Here is a 19,808-nt window from a genome sequence, read left to right as displayed (position 1 = left end):
ATGCTTCACTGCGGCATGGTATCTCAGTGGGCTAGCACTATAAAACCAGCTTAAGTCTGGGCTAGTACAAGCAGCCGCACATACACATACACACGCATGCACGTCGTCATCTGAGCGAAATATTCTCAAGCACGACGTTAAACCCAATTTCACCTCACCTCACCTAGCCTAACCCTAACGGGTTAGTTTTACTAATTCCTAATCTAATAGCTCCAATGCTTAGTTGGATATGTTAGCTTGCCAATGAATACATGTCATCGTGTACCAATTCCATGGATTGATCTTCGTGATGTCAAACACTGGACTGACTGGTTCATACTGTACAACCGTCATATGGCTTGAATCCTGCCGACTGTGGCTTTAAACAACAAAAGCCTTGTGTTAGTTTGATTGGCTTACGTCTATGCTCTTGCCTTTCATCGTTTGCTCTTCTGTGCCTACTTTGAGCCAAATATTCATACCCAGAAAACCGAAACACCGTCTTGTCAGGAATCCAAGAGTTACTTGGTCGCTGCTTCAACACAGATAACCCGTGCTGCAAAACCGATGACGCTATGTAAAACTACACGTGCATCTACCACTGACTCCACAAATACGTATACTATACCGTGAGAACAGTCCAGTCGCTCTTGGGCATACAAATGTACTCGGATATCGAGACGACGTTCTCCGTATGCAACCATGCTGCAGTACTTGTGTCTCGATCCACTTGTATCGTGATTATTGATTCGAATTTCCATATCCAATTCCACAGCTGTCCTGTATTCCATTTTTCTGAAGATTCCACAAAACAAATTCAACTCTGTTGTGCCTTTCACGCCTATGGATTCTGATACTGCGGATTGTTAATACTGGTTATACACGTTGACATTTATATAATTGAAGACTTTATTTAAACTTCAAAGAAACAATCATTAAGGACTTTAAAAGGAAGTGCGGATAGATAATTAACACCAGTGTTTCATTCGTACAGAAAAAACACATTCTATCGCTCATTGGGGTCTGGTTCAACAACGTGTACCCAAACAAAACGTTACATGGAGGAATGTGTTTGATGTCTTGGGCTTGAAATGAAGCTTCTCGCCAAAACATGCGGTACAGAAGCGTTTACAATGTCGTCTTTGTTTAGAGGAAAGGAACAAGGGGCATGTTTGTATACCTCGCTACGATGAAGGGCGCGCCAAGAATAACGTTCGCACTACCTATTTAGCTACACTAGCAATCGCTCAGAGCTGCCCTACAGTGAAGGGGGGGGAAGGGGGAGAAGAAGCAGGTGAAAGGGGAAGGAGGAAGACGTGAAAAGCAGGGAAGGTAACAACAGATGTTGTTGTGTCGTTTATATGTAAACAAATCACCATTTATATCACACACGACGGTGATGCCCTTGCTATGAACTGCCCGGATGTGTATCTCTTCAAATAACGGTGTTTTGAGTTGACCATCTGTGAAAATGTTGATAATAGATATCAGGTTAATGCTAAGGGTTGAATACACAGTTGATCGCCTTTAATAGACGCCAGTTTCTTGATGTTTATGTATCTTGCTGAGGTGAAACCCTTCTTCCTAACAGTACACCTGTGCCTAGGATTCTTTAAGATTATCCTCTTACACTTTCTACCAGCAATAGAAAATTGGTGTGGACGATGTTAGTAAAAGGTACATTCGCATGCTACTAGCAATATTACATCAATGACTTAGAATTTATATCAACAAACACACTATTCTAACAGCAACAGAACATCGGTGCCTGAGATTCTAATGTTATCCATATATACATATTAGCAGCAATCAAACATTAGTGGCTAAGATTCTAATATTATCCACACACACTTATTACCAACAATACAACATTGGTGCCTTTGATTCTCATATCCTCTGCATACAGTCATTCCCAGCAATACAACATCGGTGCCGAATATTCTCATATCATCTACATACAGTCATTACCAGCAATACAACATCGTGCCGAAGATTCTCATATCATCTACATTTAGTCATTCCCAGCAATACAACATCGGTGCCGAAGATTCTCATATCATCTACATACAGTCATTACCAACAATACGACATCGGTGCCGAAGATTCTCATATCATCTACATACAGTCATTACCAACAATACAACATCGGTGCGTTAGATTCTCATATCATCTACATACAGTCATTACCAGCAATACAACATCGGTGCCGAAGATTCTCATATCATCTACATACAGTCATTACCAACAATACAACATCGGTGCGTTAGATTCTCAAGTCATCTACATACAGTCATTACCAACAATACAACATCGGTGCGTTAGATTCTCATATCATCTACATACAGTCATTACCAACAATACAACATCGGTGCGTTAGATTCTCAATTCATCTACATACAGTCATTACCAACAATACAACATCGGTGCGTTAGATTCTCAAGTCATCTACATACAGTCATTACCAACAATACAACATCGGTGCCGAAGATTCTCATATCATCTTCATACAGTCATTACCAGCAATACAACATCGGTGCCGAAGATTCTCATATTGTCCATATACACGTAATACCAGCAATAAAACAATGGTGCCTAAGATGGTCATATTATCCACACACGCACTTGTTACCAGCAATTTATCGTCAGTGTCTAAGATTCTAATATCAGTTTCAATCACTTACTACAATCAATAAAACATAAATGCCTAAGATTCTAATATTAACCAAATGCCATTCGTACTTCCTGTGATGCTAATATTAACCGCATGAACATTTTATTGAGCACATTGACACGAATAAAGCTGAAACTATGTGCACCAGAACCAATGTATTCTTGTAGAACAGCCAGTGGGGATGCTAGAGAGAGACAATACAGTTACTCACTGTAACAGGGGGATGCATGGCGAACACTTAACATAATCATATAAACATGTCAGAACGTCGGCGTAAGTTTAGTATCCCCAGGTTAGCTGTTGTTAGTGACACGCGCTAATCTAGTCGACGTTGTTTGATCTGTTTCACATGTTAGTGTTATTGATTTCGCTGCAGGGCGTTTAACAACGCTCATATCACCCCGAGTGTTTTATTACAGACCGATTATAGACGAGCACTTTCCTTCTCCGGTGATGCGGTTTACACAAGAACCATGACTACATCCTCAAGAACTTCAAATATGACTTAAATATTTATGGACGCCTCAAACTTGTCTGAATATAATTGAACGCTGGGTAGGGTTAACTTACTGCCGTTTCAAATCAATATTTGACGGACACCTTTAACCGGATTGATAACCAGGCCTTGTTCATTTCTGAGTGGGGTCCGGACGGTGGTAACAATAAGAACCAATGGTGTCATGCCAATCAATACGTGTTGTATGCCTCAACACCTGTGGTCACACCTCGACAACGTAGCGTCGAAACTCTGCCCCAGGTGACACTGTTAGGAGCCCTAAACCTTTGCATTACACACGTCATTAAACTCGGCAGCAGGCGACGTCAAACGTCGACGTGTGGAAAGGTCAGTAGGAAAACGTCATAATCTATGACATGATCATTAATTACAATGCAGCTGAATATTGTTATTAATAAATGCTCTTTCCTTGCAGCGTTATGAATGAGAGGATGATCAGACGTATCCGTCATGGTGACTTCTGTTCCTTTGTGTGTGACGGCTGGAATCTTCATTGTGATGCTTCTCGTTGCAGGAGGTGAGTCCTTTTATACTATTAATGGAAAACGTTATTGTATGGATTTACATGACGTGTGTTGTACATTATTCTTGAGCCGTAGTCTCATGACGTTGGAGATTATTATCTGTTGCCTGGAAACACAATCACAGGCATCAGTAAATATATTCATAACCTTCTGGGAAGGAGTGACGTTATTCATCCCAGGCCTGACGTCTCTTGCCGTTGTTTTGATGGAGCCGTGTGATCTCCCATGAGCTGAATGGAAATGGATTATTATCTGGATCGCAATGTAATCACGCTCCACTCCACTCTCCTTATCTCGAAATCACAACCGTATATATCGAAGCGGTTGTGGAAAGCAGTCAAGGCTTAGGATGGAGAAGGGTGGGAATGGACTGTGGGTGAGGCTAGGTGGGAGGTGGGGGGATTTGTGTGTAAGAAGGTGTGTAAGATATCCATTTTGTCTAAGGTTTCTAAAGGCCTATGAGAAATTCCATAGAACCATGGGATTAGTGAGTGAGTGAGTTTAGTTTTACGCCGCACTCAGCAATATTCCAGATATATGGCGGCAGTCTGTAAATAATCGAGTTTGGACAAGACAATCCAGTGATCAACATCATTAGCATCGATCTGCGCAATTGGGACCGATGAAATGTGTCAACCAAGTCAGCGAGCCTGACCACCCGATCCCGTTAGTCGCCTCTTACGACAAGCATGGGCTACTGAAGATCAATTCGAACCCGGATCCATGGGGGGAAACATTTTCTAAGATGGATTTGTAGTATGGTTAGTGGTTTTCTCTAAAAAATCTGGATTATGTTTTACAGCCAAGCAAATTCAACAGAAACATTAGCTGTACAATGAATGACTGCGGTCAAGTAGTAGGTGGTATATATCACAGAGAACAGTGTCGAACAACAAAAATGATCTGCCATAAGAATCACACTATGTTTTCTAAAGTACCAAATCTAATCTTTTGATTCTTCATGTAAACTGGGGGCAGTGGGGTAGCCTAGTGGTTAAAGCGTTAGCTCGTCACGCCGAAGGCCTGGGTTCGATTCCCCACATGAGTACAATGTGTGAAGCCCATTTCTGGTGTCCCCGCCGTGATATTGCAGGAATATTGCTAAAAGTGCCGTAAAACCATACTCATTCACTCATGTAGACTGGCGCACAGTCTCTTGAAATATATTTTTGTGATAGCAAGAACTATCTCCACTGAATTTGCCAGGGGCCAAGTGAGATGGCAGATTCGGGATCTGAGGAAGACTTAGATTGCTTCATGTTAAGCGTTATTACAGAAAGGGCTTGGCGGAAGGGAAACTGATATGGTTCAAGGACTGGGAGATTGATGTTTCATGGAAAGTTGTTCAGAAAGTAGTATCACCAGAATAACTCTTTAATTACCCACGTTTCTTTGTCCAGCACTTCGTATGTCTTTCCTTCGCCCTTCACATATTGGTGAAACGTGAGCCTTGTTGAAGGCATTACGAAAAACGATGGTAGATAACATACACTGTATTTCACCAAAACCGCAGTTAGCCCGAAGTTGAACGGTATTCCTGCTATATTTACGGCGGTCATGTATAGTTTAGTAGTTCGAGTCTGGACCAGCGGTTAGCACAATGGCGGCGGTCTGAAATTTCGAGTCTGGACCAGACAATCCAGTGATTAACAGCATGAGCATCGATCTACCCAATTGGGATACAATCACATGTGTCAACCACGCCAGCGAGCCTGACCACCCGATCCCGTTGGTCGCCTTTAACGACAAGCATCGGTTACCGAGGATCCATTCTAACCCGGATCTTTACGGGTAGTTGTATAGTATAACTGCAATTAACATATCAGAGCATTCACATTTAACGAAACAGCATTTACACCAACGTAATTGATCTCCTTAATATCAATCACTGGTTTCTCTTGTCAAGAATTGATTATTGATTGCATGAACATTGATGAATACCGCTTAAATGCACCAGAGAAACACGTGCAACAAATTTCTATAATATTGCTTCATCCCGTTTTCAAATTAATAATCATAAACTTAAATTAGTGTTCACAACGCCGGCAAATATGCACCCGCGAGTCGCCAGGACACCTTGACCTGAACTGTTCCTGGCCGTCCTGAAGATGTTCAATCCCAATACTGATCAAGACACAGCCCTACATCAATTTGCGTCCAATCACTGATTTCACGCCTCGTCGAATCAACTCTCCTTCACAATTTGTCACGTGTCGCAAAGAAGGGAGATTATACGTAAATGTTCCTTAATTTCCTCACAAGGCGGAAATCAATGGCCAACATTGTGCGTGGATATAACCTTAATCAGGAGTGTATGTTCCGATCGTATCACGCGGAGCCAATGGTAGCTCGGGTTACAAGATACGGTGTTGTGTTGACTGCAGCGCTTCCCATGACAGAACGTAACATATACCCTACTCCATTATACTCAACAAACTTGCAACAATAGAAGACAGATAGGTTTAGTTTCTGCGTTGTAAAATGCAAATACTATGTAATAGGTTATGATAATTTGCAAGAAGTCATAAAAAATATTGTCTTTTAGGAAGCAATATTTTTTGCTTGAATACATTGATAAGCTTATTTATCATTACCGCAAAACGTCACAACCTTGAAATATTTTTGACCTTGAGAATCAACATCATATCCTTTGAGCAAAATAAGGAGATAAAAGTTTTTAAAATATGTTATTGCTAAATTAGAAATAGAATGTCGTTAATGTCTAAAAACATCTTTACATTATTCAGTGTTAATGACTTTTCAGTGACATCAAATATTGGCTTAGTATAACAATGTCACCAATATGTTCATGTTAAAGATTCATGGGCTGTCAACATCGCCCTAGGATTATGTAAATGTTAAACATGAGATGATTGTACAAAAGCCATTTTTCTCCATTGTGTTATAAATGTGTAATGTACACGTGCCATAACAGCCCTGATTAAACAGTCTTTTGTTAAATATGTTTTCTTAAAGATGTTTCTCTCAGTCGTAGTGTGGACACAGTTTAAGCATTTTTCGTATGAAATTTTCAACTGTTTATGATGCGGATGGGCTATTATGGTTCTGCTTTGATGCTAGTTTCCATCCTCATTTCAAAGCCAGACCTGGGATTAAACTTTACCTTTAAGGAATATGACAATACACCAAAGGTAAAAGCGTGTTTTGATCTCACAGTATTTGTGAGCGCTGTGGCCATCCTTGATGATCACTACAGCCAAAGATTGATCTTTGCAGGCCTTCTGAATACACGGTCGTACAAAAAAGCCGTCCTTTCTAAATGTCACTTGATTTCCGAAAGTTGAACAGCAACCACCTAGCACTACATGGGATCAATAACAGGGAGATCTGGAATCTCTGGCTTTTTCGCTTTATTTCAATCCTTGGATACATTCTTGCGGCATTCGGATCCACTCGGCTCATTCCGTTACGTACATATTTTTTTTCTGTAAAATTGGAGTAGTCATTTCAAATTGCATTAATTCGCTGTGAACCGAATCACCACCTATTGAGCCGATTGTTCAAAAACGCGTCCTCCATATCTCCATGGCTCGAACTTCTATAAATAAACAGACAGCTTGGATTCATTCCCGTGGTTCTCGCGATCTCACATTATCTGCCCTTGATTGTAATTATCAAATCTGATTTGCTGTGCTACTCAATCTAACTGACCAATCAAACTGCGAGTACAAACACTCCTGAATGTCGGACAGACGATACCAACAACACTGAGTCCAGCCCCATTAATTACAATAGAGGTAACGAGAAATTCATTGTTAAAAAAATGCTGAAACGCCATGGAAAGTCCTGAAAAACACTGTTCTTGATGGAAAATATGTACACTCATGTCCATTAAAGCTAACGTGACCTTTAGTTCATAGGCAATACGGGTTACCCCTTTCCCATTTCCTTTTTCCTTATCTCGACGTATGATTGGTCGATGAAATGTTAATAAGAATCAAATTCGGGTCATCTGAGATTACAAGAACCTAGGGCATGGGCCCAGGGTTAGCTTGAGGGTTACCGAAATACAAAAATGTGGACAAGAAGTCATGCCCGCCGATATAATTAGTTCGGGTAACACACGCTAGGAAGCATCATGAACAGTTGGAAGATCAAAGCAGGAACCAAACCATTTCCATTATCAAACGAAATCTCCATTGTATGTTTCCGACTACATTGAAAATAATCTTCACTGCAGTTTGAGTGTCGGAAAAATAATAATGGGAAAAATAAATAGTCCCAGAGAATGCTTGATTTTTTTTTAAGCTTCACGCTGCATTGAAAAAAAAGAAATTGCCAGCTCAAATATACATTGCTGCAATATGTCCTATTTGGGAAAAAAATATTTAAGCTCATAGTATTAATTTTGAACAAGTGTTGTCCCTATCCTCCACACAAGGCAACTTTCATTCAGCCTTTGATCTGTGAACACCTGCATCGATTTTACCTTTTGCATAAAATTATTGTCATAAATATTTAAGTCCATAGCCCTTATCAATGTTTAACGTATCTAACAGTTCAGCGCAGACAAACCCCATCATTAATAGCTGCATCTCATTATCAATCGCCCGTATTGATCAGCATGAATATCTCCAACGTGTTTCCCTATTGTGTGACACCCGCGTCCATACGGCCAGGCATATATTATTCAGAGTTTGTGGTATCGCCAATAGTGAACTCATTGTACCAGGAATTTGATATCTTTGTTTACTGATCCACATCCTACGGGAATAAGGGGATATATCTGTCTCCAGATACTTGTTATCGTATAGCTGATTCGTCTGTGTGCGTTGTTAATAGATACCTGAATACCTCATTAACCTCATATGAAGTGTATTAACTGATTACAACTATGCTCATGTATATGGTTATTGCTTTCTTGCAGTACGGTCGGAGTATTAACGGGTATCTTTCAATAACAGCATCCCGATGCTTCTTGACATATCCATTATTTAGGCGTAAATGAACATATGTTATCAGTGATTGTTCGGGTTGAAATCAATATTGCATCTAAAGGGGGGGATCACATAAGAGAGTGATATGAGTATGAGTGAGTATGGTTTTACGCCATGTTTAGCAATATTCTAGCAATATCACGGCGGGGGACACCAGAAATGGGCTTCATATATTGTACCCATGTGGGGAATCGAACCCGGGTCTTCGGCGTGACGAGCGAACGCTTTAACCACTAGGATACCCCACCGCCAAAGAGTGATATGAATGTTACAACACTTGAAAACTACAGTAAGTTGGCCAAACAAATTTGTTCCTGAAGACTCGGGGCATTTATGATGAAAAGGGAATGCAATACATTTGTGTTGTATATGAAATTCATTCTCCACTAGAAATAGGTGGATCAGGGGGACACATGTCCCTCAATTTCAATCCAACTTTTCCCACTAGAAAAAAACAGTAATGATGTTTGTTGGTTTGTTGTTTAAAGCGGCACTCAGTACTGTTTCAACGAGTCTTGGCTAGACAATCAGACATGCATCGCCCAAATCAGTAACCCTGACTTCTAGATGCCGTTGGTCTTCTGTTGCTGATGATAAGCTAAGTACACATCATTGATGGAATGGTAAAGTGTTGCATGAATTATGCATGCTATACCACATGGAGATATTTCACGCGCGGCAGTTGGCCATGCGTGTGGTGCAACCATACAATCAGACCTTCATTTACGCATCATGCACAGCCAATCATAAATATCATAGATTGAGCAGTAATCATGCTTCCGTTCCCTAGAATTATATTGCAGGTGTTTATCCGTATATAAGATATGTAAAAACATGTATATATATGCGCATAACGCAGCATGTGGGTTTCGCATTAACTGTAGTAACTACCGTGTCATATATCATTAGGCTTTTTCACATGCAGGCTGTTAACTGCGAATATTAAAGATATATGATGATGATATTGTTTTTGAATCATAACGTGCTCAATAGTTTTTACTAGATTTTACTGTGAATTCTCACTACTACACCCTGGAAATCATAAAAAAACATTTTAATGAAGTGTTCAGGTAATTATTTTCACAAGTTTTCAAAAAAGGTTTTTAAATTTGATTTCTGTATATTAAGACACATTTCGACGTGATTAAATATGATTACATGAATTTGAATGAATCTCAAGATAGCTGATACAACTGTGTCTCAGAATTTACTTTGCGGACTTAAGTAATCTATATTCAAGCTGGCGACGTTCAAGGTCAGAGACGTCTGATTATGGGATGAAAACATCCTGTTCATTATGGTATGTTATTTTTGGATTACACTTTTTCAGTAAATTACAAATTCTAGTTTTGTTTTTTGTTATATTTGACCACCGTCTAATTGGTAGTGTGTTCGGGAACACTTTAGGCCATAGATGCCGTACCACCTTGCACTTGTCAGAGGGATACAAAATCCATTTGGTCTACACATCAGTTGTCGGATGCTTTGTAGAAGAACGGTGGCTGAGTGGGTTAGATCGTGGATACTGGCGATTTGGTGTCTCACTCTACTGAAGAAGGGGCCGGTTGGGTAGCCTAGGTTAAAGCGTTCGCTCGTCACGCCGAAGATCCGGGTCAGATTGCCCACATGGGTACAATGCGTGAAGTCCATGTCAGGTGTCCCCCGCCGTGGTATTGCTGAAATATTGCTAAAAGCGGCGTAAAGCAATACTCACTCACTACTGAAAAGTGTAATCCAAAATATAACATTTGATACATTTGACCACTTTCCAAAACTTATTGTGTATTTTTACTGTTCATTGTCTTCCACTAACATTTATGTAAGTGAAATCAGCAAAACCACCACGTGTTGGACAACCTCAAAATCCATAACATTTAAAAACGAATCTACAGGAACAACAAAATTCCTGAGTGTAATATACAGTCATGTCAAAGGAATATGCTAAGCCTGGGATAGGGGTTCGTGTATGAAGTCATTACGGTTTGCGGATGGCCAATGTCAATCGTGTTATCGCCACGTGAGACCTACAACCAATAAATCTGCTGTAACCAGTGGGTTGCTATGATAAAGTGAACAGTTTTGTTCAAGAGGAACCTAATTTCCCTCACAGTCCTACTTCCCTTCACCATTTGTAGGGGTGGGTATTGCAGAGAATTTTCATATTGCGATATATTGCGTTGCGGAAGCATATATTGCGATATGTATTGCAATATATTGCAAGGATTATGTTTTTACCAAAAACTACTTATAATCGAGTTAATGCTTGATTATAAAGCAAAAACACAACAAAATCACTATGATTGATTCACCTTTTATAAAAACTCTTAATCATGACAAAATAAAAATTTAAGTAACATTTGGCACTAATGAAACAGGGAAAAGAACAATTCAAACAACGGAAATATCCGAAGATTTCCGAGCATTACGAAGTTTTCCGAATGCATGTCAAAATACCGGTTTTCGATCAGCGTATCGCAATACGTATCGTTTTCATGTCTGAACCGGTAATATTGCGCAGCCCTAACCATTTGTGATCCTAATCGTTATGGAGATTTCGGAATAGTTGTCTGCAAACAATGTTTCTCGTGACGGATTCAAAATGAGATTTGGGCTGTTATGTTTCGTGAACAGGGAACCACTTCTGAAGTCGATATCTCAGCTATCATATTGCGACCGTGTGTCACCGTGTGATACTGTGATCATTTGTCACCATGTGACCGTGTGATAGTGTGATCGCCTGTCACCATGTGACCGTGTTATACTGTGATCGCCTGTAACCGTGTGATACTGTGATCGCCTGTCACCATGTGACCGTGTGATATTGTCACCGTTTGTCACCATGTGACCGTGTGATACTGTGGTCGCCTGTCACCATATGACCGTGTGATACCGTGACCGCCTGTCACCATGTGACCGTGTGATACTGTGGTCGCCTGTCACATATGACCGTGTGATACCTTGACCGCCTGTCACCATGTGACCGTGTGATACTGTGATCGTCTGTCACCATGTGACCGTGTGATACTGTGACCGTGTCACTATGTGACTGTGTGATCCAGCGTGACCGTCTGTCCCTGTGTGACCTTATCCCTTAGAACAGGAACCGGAGTTTGATGACGCTTGTAATTCTGCAATCAGAAAAGGGATTTGTTCAATCCATCAACCATTAGCCCAGCATTGTCATATCTATTTACCTAAGGCCTATTCGTCCCATATTAGCCACACCGTACTTACCAGATATTGTGGATATCATTCAGTAATAAGCATCAACATCTCAAATCTAACAAGACAATACGATAATGGCGCACTGTTAGGGTTCCAAATTCAGATAATCCTCAAGGGTGGCCATTTGCCGGATTGATCCAATCTTCCCTGATCCGCTACCCTATGTTAAGTTGTGAGGAAGACCAGACAGTCCGTATTTAGCTCACCAGCTTCCTTAAGATCCAACACCGGTGCTTCGCTGGACTAATCGCCCTCCTCTTCAGACAAATTTCCTCTTCAGAGGGTTTAAGACAGAATGTGCGGCTAATTACTGGACGTGAGGAGATTATATAAAGTGGCGGCCACTAATACCATTAACCAGGCGATGCTCAGACGCTTGTCCCAGAACGATTTTGTAGCCCTGGATCACAACATAGCTGCATGGGACAAGCTTTTGGACTCCTACAAAATCGAAGGGTAGAGAGTCTGGGAATTAAAATAGAAATCTGGAGGGTCAGGAGTTATTTTTATACTTAGGCGTCTAATGTTTTGTATAGAGACAACTGAAATGTCTTAGGGCAAGCATGTTGATGAGGACGAGGTTTCACCTCGGGACCGAAGCGGAACACCAGCTCTGGGGACATCCGAGCTTTAGGGACTTCAATTTGCTTACATCAACAGACAGACTGGTTTAATTAGATTGTAATGACCTTCTGGGCAATTGAACGTGATGAGGTTAACACTATTTGCTGGTGACAGTGTTTGAGTACTTTGGGTTTAAAGTATCACTGGCTTGTAGTTCAGTATGCCACAGCTTGCCGGGTTATTGAGGAGGAAAGTGTAATAGGTCTAAGATGAGTATCAGTTTGTTGAAACATACCAGCATGTTTATCGAGCTCACAAAGAACGAATTTAGATATCAGTGCGAATATTCAATTCCAGTTCTCAGTTCTCTGTTTGGCTCGTCAGGATTGTTCGAATCCCCACATGTAACTCCGAAGAGACGCGAGATTGCTTCCGTGGTGTAGTGGTCAGTCAGTAGAGCGTCCGCCCGAGGTTCCGTGGTGTAGTGAAGGTTGCAGGTTTGATCCCTGGCCGAGTCATACCAAAAGACGTTAAAATATGGTACTTACTGGTCCCTGCTTCGCGCTCGGCATTAATGGGTACAACAAGGACAGGTGGGCTCGGAGTCAGTATAATGTGTCTGAGTGGGGTATTCATGCTAACTGCGGCATGGTATCTCAGTGAGCTGGCACTATAAAACCAGCTTAAGTCTGGGCTAGTACAAGCAGCCACACATACACACGCATGCACGTCGTCATATGAGCGAAATATACTTAAGTGCGACGTTAAACCCCATTTCACCTCACCTCACCGAAAACACGCTTCTCTTCACTCTACACACACAATTGCATCTTACCCACTGTGTACAGTAACAGTACGTATCACATGAGTAATGATGAGCTTTTATACACCTTAATGTGTTTAGATGTAAATACGGTGTATTTATGTCTAAATATATAGAAACCCATTTCTGATTTGCCGTTACCCGTAGGGATGTACTGTAAATCATGAAATCAATGCGAGCATTTTATTAATGCGAAAATGCGTCTGCACTCTTCTCGCACTATTTTTATGACGCTTTTCAGTCTGACCATGTCTACTTTTGAGAACTTAATAAAAGACAGAAAACGTAGACCTCGTCGTCTTTATTGTTTTCAGGTTAGCATTCGTCATAACAATTCAGAATATAACAACAATTTAGACATCTCTCATGAAATAAACTGACAAATGAGCACTAATTTCCATGACAGTAATAATGTTTTGGAAATGCGATATCTCTCGCGTGTGATGTGATATCAGTGTAGATTGTCATTGCTACATTCTGTTCATTGTAAATGCTTGCTATCAACAATAATGTTGATATGAATATTCGTCCTGTGGATGTAACCACTGTTTCAGACATTAGGTAGTGACAAGGAAGGCAAAATATAATTGTTCAAACCGACAATTTCCATTAGTTCATAATTATATTATGTAATGAATTATGCTTTCTTCGCTTATATTGTTAATTGTAGTGCACTGCCTCAATAACGAGGTAAAAACTGATATGACCTCTGTACAATCAGTCACATGTGTGATCAGATCGTATCGTTAATACACACTCTAAAACAGATGTCACGTGATTCTATCACATATACACATCTGTGGAGGTGTTAACCGGTTATTTTACAAATACACAGCCTGTACATCTTGTCAACAGGCGGAATCCTCCCTATGAACATGATAGCTTCCTGATGTGAGCATTGTAGTATATGTATATGCTTGCACATGGGGCAGGTTTGACCTGAAGGAACGGTGTCTAAATAGAGAACGAAACTTGTCAGCTGTTGACGATGTACAGTCAATTGTGATCATGTAAATGAGTTTCAAAAAACTTTCTCCATACCGGGAGGGTGGGATTAAGTGTTTATATGAAAGCTGTTACTTTTTTTCCTGTTTCGTTTTTTCCTGTTACTTTTTTTCCAACATTCATAATCGGGGTGGCCTGGTGGATAAAGCGTTCACTCGTCAGACTGAAGACCCGGGTTCGATTCCCCACATGGCTGTAATGTGTGATACCCATTTCAGGTGTCCCCCGCCGTGATATCGCTGGAATATTGCTAAAAGCGGCCTAAACCATACTCACCCACTCACTCACTCACTCACTCACTCTTTGCGAACACTGGTGTCACTGCCATGTTTTAGTAATCAGTAATAATTTTCCCATGCTGTTTCGCCTTGGGAATATGTTTCGGCAGATGATAAAGACTGATTTGTCTCTGACGTTGGCGTTAATTACTCCCATTAGTTCAGACACGTCGTGCTATTAGTGAATATAAAATACTGTTTACAGTGGCGTTTAATTATGATTAACGGTACGTTGCCAATTTCAAGTATGAATAAAGATATTATAAAGGTAGGTTAAATAAAACCGATTACCAATAATCATGAAAAATATTTTTTTCTCAGATAAAAAATCGTTTTTGGAAGAATTTGAAATTTCGCCAGGACATCCAATTTGACGCATATTATAAAGGTAGGTTAAATAAAACCGATTACCAATAATCATGAAAAATATTTTTTTCTCAGATAAAAAATCGTTTTGGAAGAATTTGAAATTTCGCCAGGACATCCATTTGACGCATATTATAAAGGTAGGTTAAATAAAACCGATTACCAATAATCATGAAAAATATTTTTCTCTCAGATAAAAAATCGTTTTGGGAAGAATTTGAAATTTCGCCAGGACATCCAATTTGACGCATCCTTGTTCAATATTAAATCCATTTCCCCTACTCATCTGCCCGACATCTGTGGTAGTAATATATGTGATACATCAACCCCGGGTTCCTCAAACTCCTAAAATGGTTGGATGTTCCGCGAACGTGTCCAGTAATTGTAGCAATACTCTTCTAAAGAGATCAGTTATGTTCATATTGATCTCATTGTGCGCTGACATCAAGGTGAACATGCATTCCCTGAGTGATAAAATGAGATGGTCTCTGAACAGGCGATTGCTAAGCAAATCAAAGAGAGTTGTTTCCGCGTTGATTGATCGAGGTGATTAACACATATTCGGTCCGGCCATTGGAGGGGGCGAGTTATTTGTAGCAGGCATCATTTGTTCGCAGAGAAAGTGCACTTAAAATGCACACAAAGATGCCAGCTGTCTCGTTTAAATGACATATCTCCAACCCTAAAACGATCCTGTTTTACTTAAATGTTGCATATAAATGACCGCCCTGTCTTTCATCCACCAGAAGATGGTTCGATAAATTAGAAGATAGCGCTTTGGTAGCCACGAGTTTGTAATTGCCTACAAAACTATCCTCTCCATCCTCGCAGATTACTCAGAACAGACAAAACTATTCAAGCTATGTTACGCGATTCTAGGTCACACAAACCAGTGGTTGACAGTATGAACACTTATCCAGAAGTGTTCTGTACATTGTCACATCCGGGTCCTCAAACGTGTGTTATTATGACAGGACGGTGGGGTAGCCTAGTGGTTAAAGCGTTCGCTCGTCACGCCGAAGACCCGTGTTCGGTTCCCCGCATGGGTACAAAGTGTGAAGCCCATTTCTGGCGTCCCTTGCCGTGATATTGCTGGAATATCATACTCATAAACCATACTCTCTCATCCATTGTTCCTATGGCAATCATAGGCTATGGAGGACCAATGTTCGTCAATAGGTTTCCTACTTTGATCGAGAGAGGTTCTTTTTGGATAAATATTCTCAGACTCTGGAAATACATCTATTCCAGAAAGAGATATACCTGGGACAAGGTAAAAATATGCAGTTCTTTAAAAGGCCTATAGGCTGAATGCTGGCCGTTGGCCGGTCAGGCCAGGTTGCGTGAGGGTTCTTCCCTCCCCCTCCCCCACCCCCTCCCACCATTACACAGCTTAGATACTTTTATTTATGCCCTGTAAAACCGAAATCACTTGCTCACTCTCTTGTAAATGTGTCAACAGATTACATGATAATGCTAAATTCTTGTATACGAAGGGACAACAAAGAAAAGTTTGTTGTGAGTCACACATTCTTTCTTCTATTTCTTACACATAGTTTTAATCCCATGGCATCAGTTAAAAGCATGTACACGAGTAAGAATACTGGATTTTATCTGTCAAAACATATTCGTAAAATATACATGTCTACCATCGATCTCAGTAGTATCTCAGTGTTTGCATAAGCCTACGCAAACAGAGTTCTTGGATTACATACATTTACTTACAACATTTCCTATCGATGAGACTCCTGGTAATGCTATTTACTGACGTCATCGACCGACACATTAGTTTGACTAGACGGAATTAGGAGCCGCACGACGAACAATGTGTTCGCTAAATACCTCTGGCCAGGCGGAAAAGATACCAATTGGAGTTTAAAGTTAACTTTGTGTGTCTATGTAGGTCCCTAGAGGTAGAAATCAAGTTAATGTCCGTGGGGCAAACGGATGCATGGATTTTCAAGCAGCCCAAGTCGATGATATTAGCTGATTTGATTTAGAGGCTGTTGCTTTTCCTTGTTAACTTATCGATCTTGTGGGGAAATGTATAAAGGTGGGTTCTGGCTCATTGCGTGCTATGGGTAAATGAAGGTTACTCAATATGCTTTGTAGAGCATGTGTTTGGATCGTTTTGACCTTCTACGTTGTGGATAGACATCCAACTTTTATGGATACATGTATGGTCTTACTCTGGTGTCTTTATACGTTCACAGCCGTGAAGATCCGGCTTAGAATTGGTCTTCAGCAACGCATGCTTGTCGTAAGAGGCGAATAACGGGATTTGGTGGTCAGACTCGCTGAGATGGTTGACACATGTCATCGTATCCCAGTAGCGTAAATCGATGCTCATGTTGTTAAACACTGGACTGTATTGTCCATACTCGATTATTAACAGACCGCCGCTGGAATATTGTTGAGTGCGGCGTTAAACAACAACCAACCCAAATTATACGTTCACCTCATGATGAAATAAGAACATTGTCCATGTTTTGCGATCATCGCCTGATAAAGGAGTTGCATCATTGTTGTTGTGTTATTCTCACCTGATCAAGGACTGAGCACATCCTCCAAAACTTTGTATTAGTATCAACTGAGAAAGGAGTAAGAACATCTCTAAACATTGAATTATCATTTCCAGATGAAAGCTTGGAAAATATCTCTTGTAAAGGCTGTGTGATCGTCACTGAAGAATTAAGAACATTCTCATGAACAATGTGTTGTCATCACCTGGTGCAAGAGCAAGGACATTCTCCTTAACATTCTGTCACCGTTAATGAAGGAGTAAGGAGGCCATTCGCCTAAACATTGTATGATCATCATCTGATGTATTAAAGCAAGGACATTCATCTAAACATTGTATGATCATCATCTGATGTATTAAAGCAAGGACATTCACCTAAACATTGTATGATCATCATCTGATGTATTAAAGCAAGGACATTCACCTAAACATTGTATGATCATCATCTGATGTATTAAAGCAAGGCCATTCACCTAAACATTGTATGATCATCATCTGATGTATTAAAGCGAGGACATTCACCTAAACATTGTATGATCATCATCTGCTGTATTAAAGCAAGGACATTCACCTAAACATTGTATGATCATCATCTGATGTATTAAAACAAGGCCATTCACCTAAACATTGTATGATCATCATCTGATGTATTAAAGCAAGGACATTCACCTAAACATTGTATGATCATCATCTGCTGTATTAAAGCAAGGACATTCACCTAAACATTGTATGATCATCATCTGATGTATTAAAGCAAGGACATTCACCTAAACATTGTATGATCATCATCTGATGTATTAAAGCAAGGACATTCACCTAAACATTGTATGATCATCATCTGATGTATGTATTCACCTAAACATTGAATGATCATCATCTGATGTATTAAAGCAAGGACATTCACCTAAACATTGAATGATCATCATCTGATGTATTAAAGCAAGGACATTCACCCAAACATTGTATGATCATCATCTGATGTATATTCAAAACAAGGACATTCACCTAAACATTGTATGATCATCATCATCATGTATTAAAAGCAAGGACATTCACCTAAACATTGTATGATCATCATCTGATGTATAAAAGCAAGGACATTCACCTAAACATTGATCATCATCTGATGCTATACTCATGATCATCATCTGATGTATTAAAGCAAGGACATTCACCTAAACATTGAATGATCATCATCTGATGTATTAAAGCAAGGACATTCATCTAAACATTGTATGATCATCATCTGATGTATAAAAGCAAGGACATTCACCTAAACATTGTATGATCATCATCTGATGTATAAAAGCAAGGACATTCACCTAAACATTGTATGATCATCATCTGGCGTATTAAAGCAAGGACATTCACCTAAACATTATATGATTATCATCTGATGTTTTAAAGCAAGGACATTCACCTAAACATTGTATGATCATCATCTGATGTATAAAAGCAAGGGCATTCGCCTAAACATTGTATGATCATCATATGATGTATTAAAGCAAGGTCATTCACCTAAACATTGTATGATCATCATCTGATGTATAAAAGCAAGGACATTCGCCTAAACATTGTATGATCATCATCTGATGTATTAAAGCAAGGCCATTCACCTAAACATTGTATGATCATCATATGATGTATTAAAGCAAGGACATTCACCTAAACATTGTATGATCATCATCTGATGTATTAAAGCAAGGGCATTCACCTAAACATTGTATGATCATCATCTGATGTATTAAAGCAAGGGCATTCACCTAAACATTGTATGATCATCATCTGATGTATTAAAGCAAGGACATTCACCTAAACATTGTATGATCATCATATGATGTAATAAAGCAAGGCCATTCACCTAAACATTGTATGACCATCATCTGATGTATTAAAGCAAGGCCATTCACCTAAACATTGTATGACCATCATCTGATGTATTAAAGCAAGGCCATTCACCTAAACATTGTATGACCATCATCTGATGTATTAAAGCAAGGACATTCACCTAAAAATTACTGTTACTGTTAATTATTAAAAAAGTAAGGCCATTCTCCTAAACTTTTTTTATCATCATCTGATGTAAGCACATTGCGTTACCATTAATCAAGAAAGGAGTTCTCAAACAAGGTTATCCGTAACATTGCGAGATCATCACCTGGTATAAAAGTCTAAACATTTTGTGATTATCACCTGGTATAAACTCAACAAGGTTATCCTTAACATTGCGAGATCATCACCTGGTATAAAAGGTTAAAAGTCTAAACATTGTGTGATCATCACCTGGTATAAACTCAACAAGGTTATCCTTAACATTGCGAGATCATCACCTGGTATAAACACAACAAGGTTATCCGTAACATTGCGAGATCATCAC

The 19,808-nt window shown here is 39.8% G+C and overlaps 1 protein-coding gene across 1 annotated transcript in view; it reads left to right on the top strand.

Annotated features, from left to right (window-relative positions):
• The window catches only part of LOC124258496, a 67,134-nt gene that overhangs the window by 30,619 nt on the left and 16,707 nt on the right, over positions 1-19,808 (top strand). The window contains exon 2 of the mRNA XM_046692567.1: positions 3,583-3,684. Within this exon, the coding sequence (XP_046548523.1) occupies positions 3,618-3,684 (67 nt within the window). The 5' untranslated portion in view covers positions 3,583-3,617. The remainder of the gene's footprint in view (positions 1-3,582; positions 3,685-19,808) is intronic.

The sequence above is a fragment of the Haliotis rubra genome, unplaced genomic scaffold, assembly GCF_003918875.1.
Source record: "Haliotis rubra isolate DU_JTF1 unplaced genomic scaffold, ASM391887v1 Scf695, whole genome shotgun sequence".
NCBI lineage: Eukaryota > Metazoa > Mollusca > Gastropoda > Lepetellida > Haliotidae > Haliotis > Haliotis rubra.
Note: the sequence above shows the minus strand (reverse complement) of the source record. Positions and strands in the feature narration are given on the sequence as shown.